General features: G+C 35.1%; 2 protein-coding genes across 2 annotated transcripts in view; one reads left to right on the top strand and one right to left on the bottom strand.

Moving 5' to 3' along the window:
• Window positions 1-74: 74 nt before the first annotated feature.
• The window catches only part of LOC141286727 (solute carrier family 12 member 2-like), a 54,793-nt gene continuing 34,189 nt past the window's right edge, over window positions 75-20,678 (top strand). The window contains exons 1-10 of the mRNA XM_073818829.1: window positions 75-813; window positions 8,665-8,787; window positions 8,873-8,948; window positions 9,036-9,131; window positions 10,907-11,046; window positions 12,073-12,183; window positions 14,250-14,358; window positions 14,463-14,590; window positions 15,581-15,665; window positions 15,745-15,896. Coding sequence (XP_073674930.1) covers window positions 349-813; window positions 8,665-8,787; window positions 8,873-8,948; window positions 9,036-9,131; window positions 10,907-11,046; window positions 12,073-12,183; window positions 14,250-14,358; window positions 14,463-14,590; window positions 15,581-15,665; window positions 15,745-15,896 — 1,485 coding nt within the window. The 5' untranslated portion in view covers window positions 75-348. The remainder of the gene's footprint in view (window positions 814-8,664; window positions 8,788-8,872; window positions 8,949-9,035; window positions 9,132-10,906; window positions 11,047-12,072; window positions 12,184-14,249; window positions 14,359-14,462; window positions 14,591-15,580; window positions 15,666-15,744; window positions 15,897-20,678) is intronic.
• LOC141286736 (leucine-rich repeat-containing protein 2-like) overlaps window positions 1,483-20,678 on the bottom strand; it is a 371,513-nt gene continuing 352,317 nt past the window's right edge. Inside the window, exon 11 of the transcript XR_012339339.1 lies at window positions 1,483-1,506. The gene's annotated coding sequence lies outside the window, so the exon portion shown is untranslated. The remainder of the gene's footprint in view (window positions 1,507-20,678) is intronic.

Here is a 20,678-nt window from a genome sequence, read left to right on the forward strand (position 1 = left end):
AACACAAATGAAAATATCAGAAAACAGCTGATTTTATTCGACCCTGATCCTAAACGTATTTTTCAGCGTTTGCATGAAACCAAACGCGTCTATGTTAATCAGAAAAGAGCTGATTTTATTCGACCCTGACTCTAAACACAGTTTTGAGCGTGAACAAAAACCAAATCCAGCTCAGACTTGTCTCAGTTGAAACTCTGCTGTCAATCAGCGCCGGATGGTCACGAGTGTGGTTACGTCTGACTGATTATACCCTCGGTGATCTCCGTGTCTCTATAGTAACTAATGGACGCGCTGAACGCTCGGTCGCTCGGTTACCTGCGCGCTTCGTGATTCTCCATCACTTCCATCATGTCAGATCAGCCCTCATCTCCTCCATCCGCGCAGAAACCCGCCCTCCGGGCGCCGGGATCCTCTCAGAGCCGCTTCCAGGTGGACCCGGTGGCGGAGGCGGCGGCTGCGGCTGCGGCGGCAGCGGCGGGCGTCGCTCCTAAAACTCCACCGGGATCGCGCTCCTCCACCGGTGAGGAGTCCAAGGGCCGGTTCCGGGTGGTGAACTTCTTAAGCCCGTCTGACGCCGCGCCTGATGCCGGTTTGAACGGAGACACGGTGAGGAGCGAGGCGAGCCTGCACTCGTCCACCGGGGGTCTCAGTCATTTCTCGGACACGCACTCCAGCACTTATTACCTGCGGACCTTTGGTCACAACACCATCGATGCGGTGCCGAACATCGACTTCTACCGGCAGACGGAAGCTCCGCTCGGGGAGAAACTCCTGCGACCGTCGCTGTCGGAACTTCACGATGAACTCGACAAGGTTTGTGCTGAACTCCATCTCTCATCTGACGCTCATGAGTCCAGAAGTGATCTACTTTTAACCAGTTTGGCTGTTATTTTATTTATGCGCTTGTTAGTCGAGTTATAGCGGGACCGGGGCACGTTGTCACACGCTTTACTCCAAAGAATCTTCATTAATGTGGGTTTGTTTTAAAGCCACGTTGTGTGTAAACTTCTTGTCTGTTTACCGACACAATTATAGCTTTGTTTAAAATACTTTCCGAAATTAAAAGAGCTATCACTGGACCCAAACTAAAACAAAACAAACAAACAAACAAAAACATAAATAAACTCATTACATGAGATAAATGAAACGTTAACTAAAACAAAATACAAATAGTTAAAAAGTAAAAAAATTATTTAAGTCAGTTACTAAAGCAATATTTATCATGTAGCCTTCTAGAATAAGTAAATTATATAAAAAAAAAATACATAAAAGATAACAAAATTAGATACAAATGTGACCCTAGACCAAGTAGCACGGGTATATTTGTAGCAATAGCCAAAAATACAGTGTATGAGTCAAAATTATTGATTTTTCTTTTATGCCAAAAATTCATTAGGATATTAAGATCATGCTCCATGAAGATACTTTGTAAATGTCCTACCATAAATATATAAAAATCTAATTTTTGATTAGTAATATGCATTGCTAAGAACTTCATTTGGACAACTTTAAAGGCAATTTTCTTACAATTTTCATTTTTTTTTTTTTTGCACCCTCAGATTCCAGATTTTCAAATAGTTGTATCTCAGCCAAATATTGTCCTGTTCTAACAAACCAGACATTAATGGAAAGCTTATATATTAGATTTCAGATGATGTATCTCAAATGTCAATTTTGATAAAAAAAAAAAAAAAAAAAAATACCCTTATGACTAGTTTTGTCGTCCAGGGACACAAATATAAACAAATTAAAAACTTTAACAAAAACTATTATAGTATACATCAGTGATACTAAAATAACACTGCTCTCAACATATCTCAGCTGTATTATAAATGTATTAAATTTAAAGTTCTTCTAATTAAAACCTGTAACATTTGAAAATACAAAGAAAACATGCTTTTATTACTCTAGTCTCTGTGACAACTAGCCCCGGTCTCCACCAACGGATTTCCTATAAGAATCTCATTGTGTGGGTCTCTCTGCAAGCACTTTATTATTTTAATGACATGCAGCATAAATGCCTATAGCAGCTGATTCATCTGTATGTTTCTTCTCTTATGGTTTTGAGTTGAGTGACTCGTGTGACATCAGACGACACACACACACACACACACACACACACACACACACTTGTCCTCAGACAATAGTCTCTCTCAAACACCCACTCACTCCGTGCAGCACCATGAGCGATCCGGGTCACGTCACAATGTCAGCGTGTGACCCGCACGTCTCTGTCAAAGACCCAGTGTCCCCTGAACATCACCGAACACACAGGTTACACACTTCATCGCAGTTTCTCTGTCAGAGTTTGTGTGTTCATCAGGACTCACTGTAAAACAGCTCAACTCACAGTTAGTCACTGACTTCAGGCCAGACAGAAACACTACAGGCAAAACCATTGTTTTTTTGTTTTTTTATGCACTGGTCAGTTCAGAGATTTCGATCTATTTTGCTTCGATATCATGTCTTTTCTTTTAGACAGTGGTGTATAAAGTCCCTGAAAGCCATACTTAAGTAAAAGTACAGATATCTTAATCTTAAAGTATGTGATATTTATTAGTGTAACTTGGGTCGAGTCCACCTAAGTCGAGTCCGAGTCTTTAACCATTCGAGTCTGAGTCCAAAATGGGGCGAGTCGGACTCAAGTCCAACTAAACACTACTGTTTTTCAGTATCTTAACCTTGTTTTAACCATTACAACTAGAATAAGGCAATGACAATTTAAATGTAAAAAAGCAAACCTCTATTGCATATTGCCATTTGGATTATTGATTTCACACCATCTTATAATTAGTGTCCTGCTCAACAAACTTTAAAGTCATTTAACAGAAGTTATAACTTATGCATTGTGACATATTTCAAAGTCAAACAGCTTTTAGAATGTGAAAAATAATAGGGCAGGACTTAACTATATTTGTTGTTATATATGTATAAATTCAACGGGGTGGGTAGGAAGCTTAGTGAATGAGACCTGAGGAGCAGAAAATGCACCTCTTATCTCTGATTTTGGCTGTTTTGGGTTTTATATGACGAATGGTAAGACCTTAGACTGGGTAGATGGCATTTTGATTTTCTTGGATGAAAATGAGGCTGTAAGCCGGGGACAGTTTTTAAGTAGCAGTCTATGGAGGCCATGGAATAAAAGAGTTTAAAAAAAGCAAATTTGAGTTTATATTTCAAAATTCTGACTTTATTTTCACAATTCCGAGATCTCACAATTTTGATAAGAAATGACATTCTCGCTTTTCCCCTCAGCTCAAAATCATGAGTTTAAATCTCACACTTCTGACATTTTTCCCCTCAGAAAACTCTGTTGAGTTAATTTGAGTAATAACAACATATAAACAGCATATAAAAAAATTCTGAATTGTGAGATAAAATAGGTAAATGTAATATGACGCAGTCTGCTGCAGCAGGTTTACGTTGCTGTCGTAGTATGGAGTTATTTATGTACCAAAATTAAACAAACAAATACAGCGTTCTGCAAACAAACACAATCTGCTTTGCAAAGAAAAAATTGACTTTCAAACAAACAAAAAGTTCTATGCACAAACACAAGTCAATTTGAGAGAAAATGCAGATGTATTACAAATATATGCATTGTGTGTTGCAAATATGTATATTTTTTTGTGAGGAAAACTTGGTTTCTCACACGTGTACAGACAGATTTTCTCACAAATGCGTCCATATCTTCTCACAAATGCAATGGAGCAACTTCCTCTTGCAAAACAGCAGATGGCGCTATCGTTCAATTTACTCTATTCTCCCAAGACGGTCAAGACCTCGAACGTGTTTATATGGTTTACCTGTGTTGGCTAGAAGGTATACATCTCCGACCGGAAGACTAACAATTAAATAAATTTTTCTACCTATTAGATTGTGTTTTTTTTTTAATGTCTACACCTACCCCAACCCTAAACTTAGCCCTTACTATAATACAAAAACAGTATTATTGTTGTACAGTGTGATAATAATAACGTTAGATTGATGTGCGCATGCCCAGTAGCGAATCCTGTCTCCCTTCTAGCAAAAAGCGGTTTACCCTTATGTCCCAGTGGAATATGAGTGGGGAACAGGTGAGTTTCTGCCATACTATATTTATAATTAAACATTTGATGTTTTCACAATGCTGACTCCACCACAATGTCAGTGAAATTCAAAATATCTCCTTTAAAGTGGTTAATGCTAATGATCAGTTAATGGCTTGGCATGGCTAAACATTTAAGCTAGGCCTGGATCGCGGGATATAAAAAATATATTTTATATACTATATAATATATTATATATTATTATTATATATTGTATATTATATATACTTTTATGTAATTTGTCCATATACGATATTTTGTTGCTGCAACTTTTAGCAGGTAACACTTTGCAATAACAGTACATGAATTATCATGCATTAATTCATGAATTAGTAATTTCTTGACTATGAACTAATGATTAGTTAAGACATGTATTAATCAAGAACTAATGAAGAACTAACGTAACTACGACATGAGTCATATGAATTACTGCGTGAATGCAATAGCCTACTGCTAGAAGATATTTTGAATTTCACTGACATCGTGGTAGAGTCAGCATTGTAAGAACATCAAATGTTTAATTATAAATATAGTAAGGAAGAAACTCACCTGTTCCCCTCTCATTATCCTCTGGGAAATAAGGGTAAACCGTTTTTTTTAACGTTATTATTATCACACTGTACAACAATAATACTGTTTTTGTATTATAATAAGGGCTAAGTTTAGGGTTGGGGTAGGTGTAGACATAAAAAAAAAACACAATCTAATAGGTAGAAAAATTAATTTCATTGTTAGTCTTCTGGTCGGAGATGTATACCTTCTAGCCAACACAGGTAAACCATATAAACACGTTCGAGGTCTCGGGAGAATAGAGTAAATTGAATGATAGCGCCATCTGCTGTTTTGCAAGAGGAAGTTGCTGCATTGCATTTGTGAGAAGATATGGATGCATTTGTGAGAAAATCTGTCTGTACACGTGTGAGAAACCAAGTTTTCCTCACAAAAAGTATACATATTTGCAACACACAATGCATATATTTGTTATACCTCTGCATTTTCTCTCAAATTGACTTGTGTTTGTGCATAGAACTTTTTGTTTGTTTGAAAGTCGATTTTTTTCTTTGCAAAGCAGATTGTGTTTGTTTGCAAAACGCTGTATTTCTTTGTTTAATTTTGGCACATAAATAACTCCATACATTTTTCTCTACCACTTTATATTGATTTACTAATAAAGAATGTCTGTAGAAACCTAAAATTCAACTATTCAACTTAAATTCAATGACAAAAGATTGTAAAAAAGTTAAATGCATGGATTTTTTTTATATAAAAATGTGAAAGTTTTAATTGATGTTGCTTCATTATGGACACTCTTTTTTGCATTTTTACCATAAGTAATGGGACTTTCTATAATAAAGAAAAGATACACAGTATACTTCTGTACTCATGCAACAACTTGCTAGTAAATAACACACAATTACAAAGAAACAGCAAGCTACCACACTGAATTAAACAGGATATTTCCATTTCTAAGTCTTGTTCAGTTAAAAGTGTCTTAGGAATAAATGTGACCCTGGACCCCAAAACCAGTCATAAGGGTCAGTTTTTTTAAATTGAGATATATAATCTGAAATAAGATGAATAAATAACCTTTCCATTGATGTATGGTTTGTTAGGATAGGACAATATTTGCCCGAGACACAACTATTTGAAAATCTGCAATCTGAGAAAGCAAAAAAATCTAAATATGGAGAAAATCGCCTTTAAAGTTGTTCAAATTAAGTTCTTTGCAATGCATATTACTAATCAACAGTGTTGGGGAAAATTACTTTTAAAAGTAATGCATTACAAAATTGAATTACTCCCTAAAAAAGTAACTAATTACATTACTTTGTTACTTTTCATGGATAGTAATGCGTTACAATGTTGAGTTACTCCCTAAAAAAGTAACTAATTACGTTACTTAGTTACTTTTCATGGAAAGTAATGCGTTACAATAGAGTTACTCCCTAAAAAAGTAACTAATTACGTTACTTAGTTACTTTTCATGGAAAGTAATGCGTTACAATAGAGTTACTCCCTAAAAAAGTAACTAATTACGTTACTTAGTTACTTTTCATGGAAAGTAATGCGTTACAATGTTGAGTTACTCCCTAAAAAAGTAACTAATTACGTTACTTAGTTACTTTTCATGGAAAGTAATGCGTTACAATAGAGTTACTCCCTAAAAAAGTAACTAATTACGTTACTTAGTTACTTTTCATGGAAAGTAATGCGTTACAATGTTGAGTTACTCCCTAAAAAATAACTAATTACGTTACTTAGTTACTTTTCATGGAAAGTAATGCGTTACAATGTTGTTACTCCCTAAAAAAGTAACTAATTACGTTACTTTTCATGGAAAGTAATGCGTTACAATATTGAGTTACTGCCTAAAAAAGTAACTAATTACGTTACTTAGTTACTTTTCATGGAAAGTAATGCGTTACAATGTTGAGTTACTCCCTAAAAAAAGTAACTAATTACGTTACTTTGTTACTTTTCATGGAAAGTAATGCGTTACAATGTTGAGTTAATCCCTAAAAAAAGTAACTAATTACGTTACTTTGTTACTTTTCATGGAAAGTAATGCGTTACAATGTTGAGTTAATCCCTAAAAAAAGTAACTAATTACGTTACTTTGTTACTTTTCATGGAAAGTAATGCGTTACAATGTTGAGTTAATCCCTAAAAAAAGTAACTAATTACGTTACTTAGTTACTTTTCATGGAAAGTAATGCGTTACAATGTTGAGTTACTCCCTAAAAAAAGTAACTAATTACGTTACTTTGTTACTTTTCATGGAAAGTAATGCGTTACAATGTTGAGTTAATCCCTAAAAAAAGTAACTAATTACGTTACTTAGTTACTTTTCATGGAAAGTAATGCATTACAATGTTGAGTTAATCCCTAAAAAAAGTAACTAATTACGTTACTTTGTTACTTTTCATGGAAAGTAATGCGTTACAATGTTGAGTTAATCCCTAAAAAAAGTAACTAATTACGTTACTTAGTTACTTTTCATGGAAAGTAATGCGTTACAATGTTGAGTTACTCCCTAAAAAAGTAACTAATTACGTTACTTAGTTACTTTTCATGGAAAGTAATGCGTTACAATGTTGAGTTAATCCCTAAAAAAGTAACTAATTACGTTACTTAGTTACTTTTCATGGAAAGTAATGCGTTACAATGTTGAGTTACTCCCTAAAAAAGTAACTAATTACGTTACTTAGTTACTTTTCATGGAAAGTAATGCGTTACAATGTTGAGTTAATCCCTAAAAAAAGTAACTAATTACGTTACTTTGTTACTTTTCATGGAAAGTAATGCGTTACAATGTTGAGTTACTCCCTAAAAAACAGCGTCGAAAACCAGAGCACGGGTCAGATTCACAGAGACAATACGAAAAGAGTGAGCACTAAGGACAGAGCAAACGTTACACCAACTGGGCAGAAAAGAATCTAGATTTACTTAAAACTGGAGACAAACAAAAGTTGAGCTCGCAAACTCTCAGAACACACTGATACGGTACAAAGAGAGCAGCCAGAAGAAATAGACAGTCTAATCAAAAGGTAAGGCGAAGCAGGTGCGTAAAATAAGCAGCGCGCTGATTGCGGACGAGGACACCCCAAAGAACAAACGAGGAAACCCCAAAAGTTAAGAGGGGGAGAGAGAGGGAGAGAGAAACCCAAACGAACAAAAGAGGACAAAAATGAGACGAAACAAATAAAATTAATAAACACAATAAAAATAGAAAACCCCCCCAGCAAAATGGACAGGTCATACCAGAGTCCTGACATATTGAGTTACTCCCTATAAAAGTTACTAATTACGTTACTTAGTTACTTTTTATGGAAAGTAATGCGTTATGTTACTTTTGTGTAACTTTTTAAATCTGGGCAGGGCTTGCTTGTTTGTTTTTAATATAAAAAGTTCTATTTTTGTCAAATGTGACCCTGGACCACAAAACCAGTCATAAGGTTAAATTTTACAAAACTGAGATATATACATCATATGAAAGCTCAATAGATAAGCTTTCTACTGATAAATGGTTTGTTAGGATAGGACAATATTTGGCCGAGATGCATCTATTTGAAAATCAGGAATCTGAGGGTGCAAAAAAGTCAAAATACTGAGAAAATCACCTTTAAAGTTGTCCAAATTAGGTTCTTAACAATGCATATTACTAATCAAAAATTACATTTTGATGTATTTATAGTAGGAATTTTACAAAAAATCTTCATGGAACATGATCTTTACTTAATTTCCTAATGATTTTTGGCATAAAAGAAAAATCCAAAATTTTGACCCATGCAATGTATTTTTGGCTATTGCTACAAATACACCCCAGCGACTTAAGACTGGTTTTGTGCTCCAGGGTCACAAATGTAAAAGCCTTTTCACAGCAAAAGCCTCAGGCTTAGAGAAAAGTAAATTGACATCTGTACAGTAGACCACAGAAGAACAAATGTCAACTCTTCAGCAATAAAATAAGGAAAACAAATGTTAGATTGTCTTGAGTAATTTTTGCTCTTCTACAGAATTCTAGTTTATGCATCATGTTTCAGTAAATCATGTCTAATATGAATCTCATCTGTAGGAGCCATTTGAAGAGGGATTCCCGAACGGCGAGGAGCTCACGGCGGCTGAGATCCTCACACCCAAAGAAGTGTCTGATTCCAAGGGCGGCATGGTGAAGTTCGGCTGGGTCAAAGGAGTGCTGGTCAGTCTGACCTCTGACCCCTGATCTATCAGCACACACACACAGATATAAAGCTAATAATGCTGCTGCTGATGATTGTGTGCAGGTCAGATGCATGCTGAACATCTGGGGAGTGATGCTGTTCATCAGGATGTCGTGGATCGTGGGTCAGGCTGGCATCGGTACGATAACTGACCAACAGCACTGAATCTGGATCAGGTCAATTAGCTGTTTGTAGACTGTGATTGTGTTCTGTTGTTTTTCTACAGCTCTGTCCTGCGGGATCGTTCTCATGGCTATTGTGGTCACGTCTATCACTGGACTCTCAACGTCAGCCATCGCCACCAATGGCTTCGTGCGCGGAGGTCAGTTTGCTGTTGTATTATATTTATAAACAAAAATGTATTATTTAAATTCAGTTTGAGATATACATACTTAAAATCAAGAATGATTAAGATTTGAATGTACCTGAATTTAGTGTATGTTATGCTCAAAAGTTTGGGAACAGTAAGATTTGAATGGTTTTTAAAGACATTTCTTCTGCTCATCAAGGCTGCATTTATTTGATCAAAAATACAGAAAAAAGTAAAATTATAAAAACATTATTGCAATCCAAAATAGCAATTTTGCATTTAAATATACTTTAAAATATAATTTATTTCTGCGATGCAAAGCTAATTTTCCATCAGTCATTACTGCAGTCTTCAGTGTCACATGATCCTTCAGAAATCATTCTAATATACTGATTTATTATTAGAATTATCAATGTTGGAAACAGTTGTGCTGCTTAATATTTTTTTGGAGCTTGTGATACTTTTATCAGGATTCTTTGATAAATAAAACATTGAAAAAAAAACAGCATGTATTCTTCATTTATGAAGTCTTTGCTATCAATTTTTATTAATTTAACACATCCTTGCTGAGTAAAAGTATTAAGTATTTAATAATAAATGTAATATTTACTGACCCAAAACTTTTGAACTATAGTGTATATTGTTAGAAAATGTTTCTATTTTAAATAAATGCTGTTCTTTTTAACTTTTTATTCATCAAAGAATCCCGAAAAAGTATCATATGTTCTAAAAGAATATTAAGAAGCACAAATGTTTCCAACATTGATAATAAAAATAATAAATCAGTATATTAGAATGATTTCTGAAGGATCATGTGACACTGAAGACTGGAGTAATGACTGATGAAAAATTCAGCTTTGCATCGCAGAAATAAATTACATTTTAAAGTATATTAAAATAAAAAACTACTATTTTAAATTGCATTAATATTTTACAATATTTCAGGTTTTTCCTGTATTTTTAATCAAATAAATGCAGCCTTGATGAGCAGAAAAGTGTCCTTAGAAAAGCATTAAACTTTTGCACGGCAGTGTACATGATCCATATAGATTTATTAATAATGTTTGATGATGTAAACACACAGTTTTTTTGTTTTTTTACATTTGGAGTCAAATATTAATTATTTTAAAAAACAATAAAATATATTTTTTATTTTATTTTATTTTATTTTGTTTTATTTATTTTATTTTATTTTATTTTATTTTATTTTATTTTATTTTATTTTATTTTATTTTATTTTATTTTATTTTATTTTATTTTATTTTATTTTATTTTATTTTATTTTATTTTATTTTATTTTATTTTATTTTATTTTATTTTATTTTATTTTATTTTATTTTGCCAAAAAATAATTCTCAGTTTGTTTTTAACAAAAAAAAAAAAAAAAAAAAATTTCCCATGGGAAAAAAAAATTGTTTTTCTTAAAAACAAACTGAGAATCATTCCTTGGCACAATTTGTATTTGAAAATCAAATCAAATAAAAAATATATTGTATTGTTTTTTTAAATAATTAATATTTGACTAAAGGTTAAAAAAAAATGTGTGTCCAAACTTTTGACTGGTAGTGTGTGTGTGTGTGTATATATATATATATATATATATATATATATATATATATATATATATATATATATATACATATATATGTTTTTATTTTTTGTGTTGTTTTTTATTGATGTTAATGAGAGTTATTCTTCACTAACTGTGACTTCCGTTCTAATAGTTTTAGTTATGTTTGGTCTAAAGTAAAGCATTTATGTCTGTGATTGAATTATTTATTTTTCAGGAGGGGCTTATTACCTGATCTCCAGGAGTTTGGGTCCAGAGTTTGGAGGATCCATCGGCCTGATTTTCGCCTTTGCTAATGCTGTCGCTGTGGCCATGTATGTCGTGGGTTTTGCAGAAACTGTCGTTGAACTTCTGGATGTGAGTATGAACACAAAGGCCTTGGATGGATGATGATAAACATGACAGACTCTGTGTTTCTTCTTGGTCATGCACCTGATTTTCATTGTTTTTTAGATGTTTTTTGCATACTTTCTATGATTGTTTGATATTGACATTTACTGTGACTCAAAAGTTTGGGATCAGTAAGATTTTTTATGTTTTTTAAAAAGTCTCATTTATTTGATCAAAAATATAGAAAAAAATTAATATTGTGAATTATTATTGCAATTCAAAATAGCAGTTTTTTTATTTTAATATGCTTTAAAATATAATTTATTTCTGTTATGCAAGGGTGAATTTTCATGATCCTTCAGAAATCATTCTAATATGCTGATTTATTACTTTTATCATTAATATTGGAAACAGTTGTGCTGGAACCTGTGATACTTTTTTTAGGATTCTTTGATGAATAAACATTTAAAAGAACAGCATTTATTTAAAATCTAATCTTTTCTAACAACATAAGTCTGTACTATCACTTTTTATCATTTTAACACATCCTTGCTGAATAAAAGTATTTTTATTTCTTTCAAAGAGAGAAAGAAAGAAAAAAATAACTGACACAAAACTTTGAATGAGGTATTTATTGTTACAAAAGTTTTCCATTTTAAATAAATGCTGTTCTTTTTAATGTTTTATTGATCAAAGAATCCTGAAAAAAAGTATCACAGGTTCCAAAAAAAAAATCAGTATATTAGAATGATTTCTGAAGGATCATGTGACACTGAAGACTGCAGTAATGATGCTGAAAATTCAGCTTTGCATCGCAGAAATAAATTACATTTTAAAGTATATTAAAATAAAAAACTACTATTTTAAATTGCATTAATATTTTACAATATTTCAGGTTTTTCCTGTATTTTTAATCAAATAAATGCAGCCTTGATGAGCAGAAAAGTGTCCTTAGAAAAGCATTAAACTTTTGCACGGCAGTGTATTTGATCCATACAGATTTATTTATAATGTTTGATGATGTAAACACACAGTTGTGACTGTGTTTGTCAGAGTATAGATGCTCTCATGACGGATGAGATCAATGATATCAGGATCGTGGGCGCGCTCACCGTCGTCTTACTGCTGGGCATCTCAGTCGCTGGAATGGAGTGGGAGGCAAAGGTCAGTATATTTCTACATTTGCAACTCTGGATTTAGAATTCTACTGATCAAATAGCTCTGCATCTTAAAGAGATATTCAGCGGATTTGCAAAAAGGCCTACTGTTATCTAAAATGATGATGCAGTCAAATGTCAAAAGTATCTAAACGCAAGGTTCAAGGTGCTCAAAGTGCTTGAATTGGACTTTTTAAAATGTAAGTCTTGGAAAACCCTTGAAAATAGCAATATTACTCAAGAAATACTTGAAAAGTGTCTGAATTATTGAACGACAATAAGTGTTATTTTTTTCAATAAGCACATATCTTGACCTTATGTACTAGCTTTATGATGCCTTTAAACGTTACAATGCTCAATATTTATTACAATATATACTGATAAACTGAACATAATGCACAATGTGAACATCTAACATGTATTTTGAGCTGCAGCTGGTCATATTAATGCAGCGTTTCACGAGTTAGCAGTAAACCGGTTACCTAACCTCAATATGGTTCGAGATTTGTGTTGGATGGAAATATTAATATTTCATTTGTAAACATAATACTTTGTTTGCTTATTTCTATTATTGTCATAAAACTGTCGAGCTAAGCCAGTGGTAGTACGGACAGTGTCGTGCAAACACGACTGAAGACGCGAAAAGACGAACAAACAACTTGAATCAACTGAGTCTGATACAAACTTCGTCATTCAGCTCAAGGGATTCACTTGCAAAAGCCAGATTGAATTAAAAGAACCATTTAGAATTTCGACCTTGCCTTATGTTTTTAAAAAAGCACTTACAGTGATGGGTGAAACGGATCTTTTTGAAACTTCAAATCAGTTGCATCGCAAAATTATTCACATTTTCGAAAAGCTCCAATCGCATATCGCGAACCATTTGATTCAGATCGGAAATTCAAATTGCATATTGCGAATCATCTTAGACTAGATCTTAATTTAGATCGAAACTTCGGAGCGACTTAGCGAATCATTTCGCTTAATAAATGATTCGCAATCTGCGTTCTGAGTCCTAATCTAATGTAACGGTTGGCGAATTATTATTCAGACCGGTACTTCAGACCGCGAATCACGAATCGTTTGATTTACTTCAGAATTTCGGTGTGGGTTCGCAAATCTTTTGAATCAATTCTGGATTTCTGACCACAAATCCTTTGATTTAGATCAAAACTTCAGAGTGGGTTCGCAAATCGTCTTGCGCATTAAATGATTTGAGATCCGCACTCCGAGTCCTGATCTGAAATGGTTCGCGAAACATTATTTAGATCGGGGCTTCGGAGCATGAATCACGAATCATTTAATTTAGATCAAAACTTTGAAGCGGGTCGCCAATCATTTGATTCAGATCGGATCTTTGAAGTGGGTTCGTGAATCGTTTTGTGTATTAAATGATTCACAATCCGTGCTTCGAGTCCTGGTCTGAAATGATGGTTCGCAAATCATTATTCTAATTGGTACTTAGGACTGTGAATCTTGAATCATTTAATTTAGATTGGGATTTATGAGTTTAATGTTAAATATGCTTAATTTCTCTTTCTGTTTTTGTCCTTTAAGTGGACATCACTACATACTTTGAATGTGCTTTGCTTTATTTTTGCCATTTTGTTATATTAGTATATTTTTATTTGTCTATTTATGTTTGTATTTTTATTTAAATTTGAAAGATAAGACATTGTTTGATAAGTGAGATCTCTGTTTGAAGTCCTTGGAATTTATCGCATTATCTTTACAAATCCTGCAAATGTATCAATTTATTTACAATCTAAATACGAGTAGAAAAAGTGTAAATCAGGATTAGTTATAAAATAATGTCATGCATGTAAAAACGGTCTGAGAATTGATCAGATAGTTGTAATCTGTGGCGGGGTTTTTTTTGCGGATTACGAGAGAATACGATTCAATGCATGATATTTAGTGAGAAAGTCTGATGTACTCCAGCAAAACAGACACAATTTTTTAAATCAGCATCCAGAATTAGTTGCCTATTGAATTTCAATCATCAGATATGATGCGAGATCTCTTATTTCTGCAGATATTGTAATAAGTGATGTACTGATTGGTCTTTCACAGGCTCAGATTGTATTGTTGGTGATTCTTTTGGCGGCTATTTGCAACTACTTCATCGGATCCTTCATCCCCCTGAAGTCGAAGGAACCCAAAGGCTTCTTTGGTTACAGCGGTGGGCCGTCTTCACTCATCTGCAATCATTGATAATCATTTAAGATCAGTTCTGGAGGAATAAATCCAATGACAAGTTCATTCCTATGTTTGTCTCTCTCAAAGCTGCCATAATGATGGAGAACATGGGTCCAGACTTCAGAGATGATGAAACCTTCTTCTCCGTCTTTGCCATCTTCTTCCCGGCCGCCACAGGAATCCTAGCAGGAGCCAATATATCAGGAGACCTGGCGGTGAGGTTCATTCACTCCTAAAGGGGTCATCGGATGCACATTTTACACAAATTCATATGATTCTTTAGGATCTTAATGGAAAGTCTCTAATATACTTTGGTTAAAAAATCTTAATATTAGTGTAAAAAAACACCCTTTTACCTTGACAAAATCAGCTCTGCAAAATATCAACTCATTTAAATGCATGGTCCTTTAAATGCAAATGAGCTCTGCTTGCCCCGCCCCTCTCTGCTGTGGGATTATGAGACGAAATGTTTAGTTTAGCCGCATTTAGCCGCATTTATCGGTGAAACTTGCTAACTAGCACATTATTAATGAGGCCATTTGCAAAGATGCATAAAAAAAAACCTTCTACTCACTTCTGCTGTGGGTGAAGCTGCATCAGGAACGATTTGCATGAACATAGACGCATATGTAGATCGGGATCAGCGCTTTCCTTTTAAAAACGTAACGTTATCCTCTGCGTCTTCAGAGCCTCAAATGTCGAGAGTAAATGAGGACTGCTATGTTCATTATTACATCCAACAACAGAACACCTCAATCGGAGACATTCTTGTCTGCACCTGAGTCACACAATGGCGATCGGAGTCGGACTGTTTCAGATTGGTGAGGGCGGGGCTAAGGTAAGAGACTCATGTCAATCAACTATCGTGGGAGGGGCCTTTGTCTGTGTGTCATCACACCCACAAGAAGCTTAGAGCTGATTTTAAAAAGAGGATATTACTTTTAAAGATTAAAAACAACATGGAAAAGTTAGTTTTGTATCCGATAACCCCTTTAACACCCTCAAAAATAAAGGATGTTTTGATAGTGATGCTGTAGAAGAACCTTTCATTCTTTCAGTAATTAGTTCTTAAATGAATCATTTTTCTTAGTGTGAAGAACATTTTGAATCATCTAAAGAAACTTTAATTCATTTTAGTCCACTTTCCAATAAATAAGCTTTATTTCCAGGATTATATTATATTATATTTGAATTTTTCTCTCTAGGATCCGCAGTCGGCGATTCCTAAAGGAACTCTTCTGGCGATCCTCATAACCGGAGTGGTTTACATTGCTGTTGCCATCTCTAATGGTATCTGAGTGCTGTTCTTTCTCTGTTTGTCCTCAACTTGTGGATCAGAGGTGATGTTTTGCATTCTCTGTGTTTTCAGGCTCTTGTATCGTGCGGGAAGCCACAGGCGATGATAATGACACCATAGTGGGCCCGCTGGAGAACTGCACTGACGCCGCCTGCACGCTGGGATACGACTTCTCCATTTGCAAAGAGGGTGGCTGCAAATATGGCCTTCAGAATGACTTCCAGGTGAGTGACAGAAAACAGTGGGACTAGATGTATGGAAGGCCATTTCCTCCATTAAATAAAAAAAAAAAGGTTATTGCGACTTTTTTATCTCACAGTTCTGACTTTTTGTATTAGAGTAGTGAGTTATAATATCCAATTTAATGCTCTCTGAACATAAAAGTTTATATCTCACAATTCTGACTTAAGAACTTACAATTGCGTGTTATAAAGTCAAAATTGCGAGATGTAAACTCAGAATTGTGTAGATAAAAAGTTGCAATTACCTTTTAAAAAATTTTTATTCAGTGGTAGAAATGGGCTTCCATACAGATGTGCTCATAATTATCATTATTATATGTGTCCCTGGACCACAAAACCAGTCATAATGATCAATTTTTAGAATTTGAAATGCATACATCATCTGAATAAATAAGCTTTCCATTGAATGTATGGTTTGTTAGAATAGGACAATGTTTAGTCGAGATACCACTATTTGAAAATCTGGAATCTGTGAGTGCAAAAAATCTAAATATTAAGAAAATCGTTCTTAAAGTTGTCCAAATGAAGTTCTTAGCAATGCATATTACTAATCAAAATTAAGCTTTGATATATTTTCAGTAGGAAATTTACAAAATATCTTCATGGAACACGATCTTTATTTAATATCCTAATGATTTTTGGCGCAAAAGAAAAATCGATAATTTTGACCCATACAATGTATTGTTGGCTATTATTGCTACAAATACACCCGTGCTACTTATGACTGGTGTAAGAATAAGTGATGAGGACGTAGAAGATCTCGATGAAGATGTTTATTGCAGCATAGCAGTGACAAAGTACATGTTGTACCTTGGGTTCAACGGAGTCGGAATGAACCCAGAACATCCTTTGCTCAAACATTTTATAGCATTACAGTTTACTATCCTAATGCAAATTAAGTTGCTCCTGTCGTAACAGCTGTGGTCTGTATGTTAATTAAGTTCTGACACCCCTTTGTCTGAGATGGGTCTCAGTGTCTCACACCCGCTCCCATTCTACAATTGGTCACCTTTTGCTTGGGATGAGATTATCCCAAATGGTCTAAACTGTTGACTTTCGTCTTCTCTATAATAATTAAGCCAATTTGGGAAATGAGCATAATTAAACATATATTGTGGAGTGGAATCTGGGTCGAGGCAGACTATATTTCTTACAGTCCCCCGTTTGATGCTTTTGGCCCGGAAGAAGCATCACATCCACTCCCTTACACAGATTACACCTCCCTTCCTGGGCAGGTGCCCAGTGGCGGTGAAGCCCTGGCTTAGGTTGTCCTCTTAAATGGCCATCAGAGAATCTTACCCGTCATTGGGTCATCACCTCATGCACACTGGTTATCGCTCCATCCAATTAGGCAAAATTATCATAGAGACCTTTTCTAAAATTTAGCAAAATGACACACAAACATTTTCTTGGGTTTGTGGGAGGAGCACTTGAGAACCATAACAGCAAAAGGAATTATCTAAATGTACTAAACATTACGACAGTACAAAACATAGCCAAAAGCCTAAGGAGCAAAACATCAATCAATAGCATAAAGTGTGTGTGCATGTGTGTAAATTCAATAGACAATAATATATTTTCTGCATATATTTGTGTCTTTCTAGTGTCATGTGCATTGGGTCCGTTTTCTTAGTGTGTGGACATCCTTTATCCACATGTGTGCATTCAGTACACAATAATATATTTTCTGCATTCGAGTATGCATATATTTGTGTCATTCTAGTGTTGTGTGCAGTGAGTCTGTGTCTTTGTGCATTTCTTGAGTAGGTCTGTCCTTTGCCCACTTGTTTTCCATTTTCGTGGAACGATTGCTGTCCATAATCTTTGAAAAGGTTTGATTTCTCCTTGGTTCTCGTTTCCATTGTATATTCTTTTCAATTTGACAGTAAATTCTTAGAAGCAGTCACTGGTGTTGTTGCAGTCTGCGCGGGTCTCTCAAGTCCATCCCCTGGTGCATCTCAGGATTTCTAGATCTTTTAGGCGCGGAGTTCTGGATCTTATAGGTCTGTAAATCTCTGGATTTCTGGTTCTGATGGTCACTCTGTTCTTTAAGAAGTCTCTTTTCTTGTGGAAGTTCCCTGGCTCCACTGGTTCTGCTGGCCTTCTTGTCCTTTGGATGACCAGATCATTTTTCTCCAGAAGTTTACACCTTTCCAACAAACATCTAGATGCATATACCTGAAACAAGATCAAAAAGAAGAGGTTGCCCCCCCCTTTCCCCCACAAGAATCTTTTCACATTCAAAACATCAAAGTTGCAGAAATCTAATCACATAATGAAATTAAATCATTTCTCATAAATTGTATTTAAATACCAATGCCATTATCACATTTCTCATAATTTATAAAGAATCACCCCCCTTTTGATAGTAACCATATTTTTCTAAAATATGATACTATCATAAAACAATTCCTTCAGTTAACATCAGCATCTGCTTGTGACTGAGCTACAGTCATGTTCTTGCAGTGCTGTGTCTGGCAAGGTGTGAATGGCCTCTTCCTTATTTCCTTTCAACAATGCCAACTGGGTTTCTAAATTGCCTATCTTTTTAAGCAAATTACGATAGCCCATCTTTCTTTTGTGTGAAAAGTGACATTGTCTTGCCTTGTGTCCCATCTTTCCACAAGCAAAACAAACAACTTCCTGATCTTTCCTACTTTTCTCCAAACAATGCCTTGCTATATGACCATCTTTTCCACATGCATAACAGACAAAGCTTTGATGAGGTCTCTCATTGTCTTGACAATGTCTAGCAATGTGACCAGCTTTTCCACACGCATAACAAAGAGTAACACCTTCTGAATTTACTCTTTCAAATCTTCTTGGTCTCTGATGGAAACCATCATATAATCCAGAACAATCTCTCCTGCCAAAGGCAGCAACTGGATGTCTAGATTCTGCAGCTTTCCTTTGACTATTTGCATTAAAATACTGTGTCATTTTGGAAATGATTTGCTCGTATGGTGCATTTGCATCTACATGAAGAGCAATGGCTTCACGCATATGTGGACTGCTCTGTGCAATTAATGCAGACTTAAACATGAGATTTTGTTTAGTTGCATTTGGCAAACCACTGTAACAGCTAAACATTTCCCACAGCCTGGAAGCAAATGCTAGAGGATGCTCTCCAGGTTCCATTGTCACCTCAGTTATCTTCCTCAAGTTAACCAAATCAGTTCCAACAAGTCTAAGTAGAGCCTCTCTCCTTGCCCCTCTGTCTGCTCTTTTATCTCGAATTTCCTGTGAGAGAGCACTAGTTAATGAACGAGGAATGGAGATCATGAGAAGTCTACAAGCATCTTCGTCTGACACACTATAAACATCCACTACCTTTTCCATTTTTGACAAGAACTCTACAGGCTCCATGTTATGAGGCTCAAAAGTACCCACTGCTGCAACAAGACTTTGGAAGTCCATAAAAGACAGATGTCTAACAGCTTGGCCATTTTCAGTTCTTTGATCAAGAACCCTCTCATTTCCATTTCTATTTCCAAACTGTCTTGTTCGCACTGGTGCTATTGGGAACCTCACAGAATCATCTGAAGAATTATGCTGTTGACTAAAGGCTTCCTTGCATTTCTTCTCGTCATATTCAGAATTGGATTGGGCATGTACCAATCGTCTAGTTGTCCCTTCATACAAACAACTAAATGTTTCACTTTCTGTGTCAGACTTTGAAATTTCTTTTCTCAATTTCCCTATCTGTTCCTTCAAAATGATCTCTTCAGCCTCACAATTTCTCAATGACATAACATAGCTGCTGACTTGAGAGTTTAGCAACTTGTTTTCTTTTTTCATTTCTTCTAATCTTTTCTTAGTTACCTTGTATGAGGCAAAAAGAGCTTGAAGTGCATTAGCAACTTTTCCCTTTTTATTTTTAGGCATTTTAGGACAATTTGTGAATTGAGACATAGCCCACTCATAGGGGTCATCTTCCTTCTCTATCCCATCAAACATTCCTACTGAGCCATGCTTAGTGATGTATTTAACTATCAGCTCTTCCATTTTTCACAATCTTATTCAATTGTCTTCAGCAATTCAATAGGCTTTATTCCTTCACTGACTGAACATTATCTAGTTACTTTAAGTTACCTGTTAGTCTAATTATTCACAGCTCCTGTGCTTTGGACACAAATGAATAAAACAGCCACACTACGTCGGGCTTCTAAACCTAATTTTTACTTCTTCGGACATGGCCACACTCCGTCGGGCCTTACACTTTACTACACTAAACTATTAAAAATGTAACACTATCACAGTGTAGCGTCTGCCTATTTTCAATGATAATAGTTAGGCCGTTGGCCTTAGAGACCCTTTTAGCCTTTTGACATTTGCATATAAATTAAAGAGATAGCTTGTCCCTCTACATTTATATGGGTGTTAAATGGCCCATGGTTCCCTATTCACTGCCACGTAGTTGCTAAACAGACTAACTCTTGTCTCCCAATGGGACTTCAAAGGGATACCAACGAGGAGACAACAGGCAACTCGGTGCCAGGCAGGAGATGCCTGGCCACAGACAACCATTACAAAACACAAACACACATACACAAAGACTTTTTCCTTATTTAGCCTATAATTAATCGATCACAAATGTATCTGGTATATGCATGTGTTGTTTGTATGTTTCTCTATCATATTTGCCTAGTTACCTAATTATCTGTATCAGTTAACCCTGCGAATACTTTTATTCCTGTGTATTAATGTATCTTTGGTTTAATATCTTCTAGACTGTTCGTTCTTGGTACCAAAATGATCTGCTCT

This window comes from Garra rufa, chromosome 15 (genome assembly GCF_049309525.1).
Source record: "Garra rufa chromosome 15, GarRuf1.0, whole genome shotgun sequence".
In the NCBI taxonomy this organism is placed as follows: domain Eukaryota; kingdom Metazoa; phylum Chordata; class Actinopteri; order Cypriniformes; family Cyprinidae; genus Garra; species Garra rufa.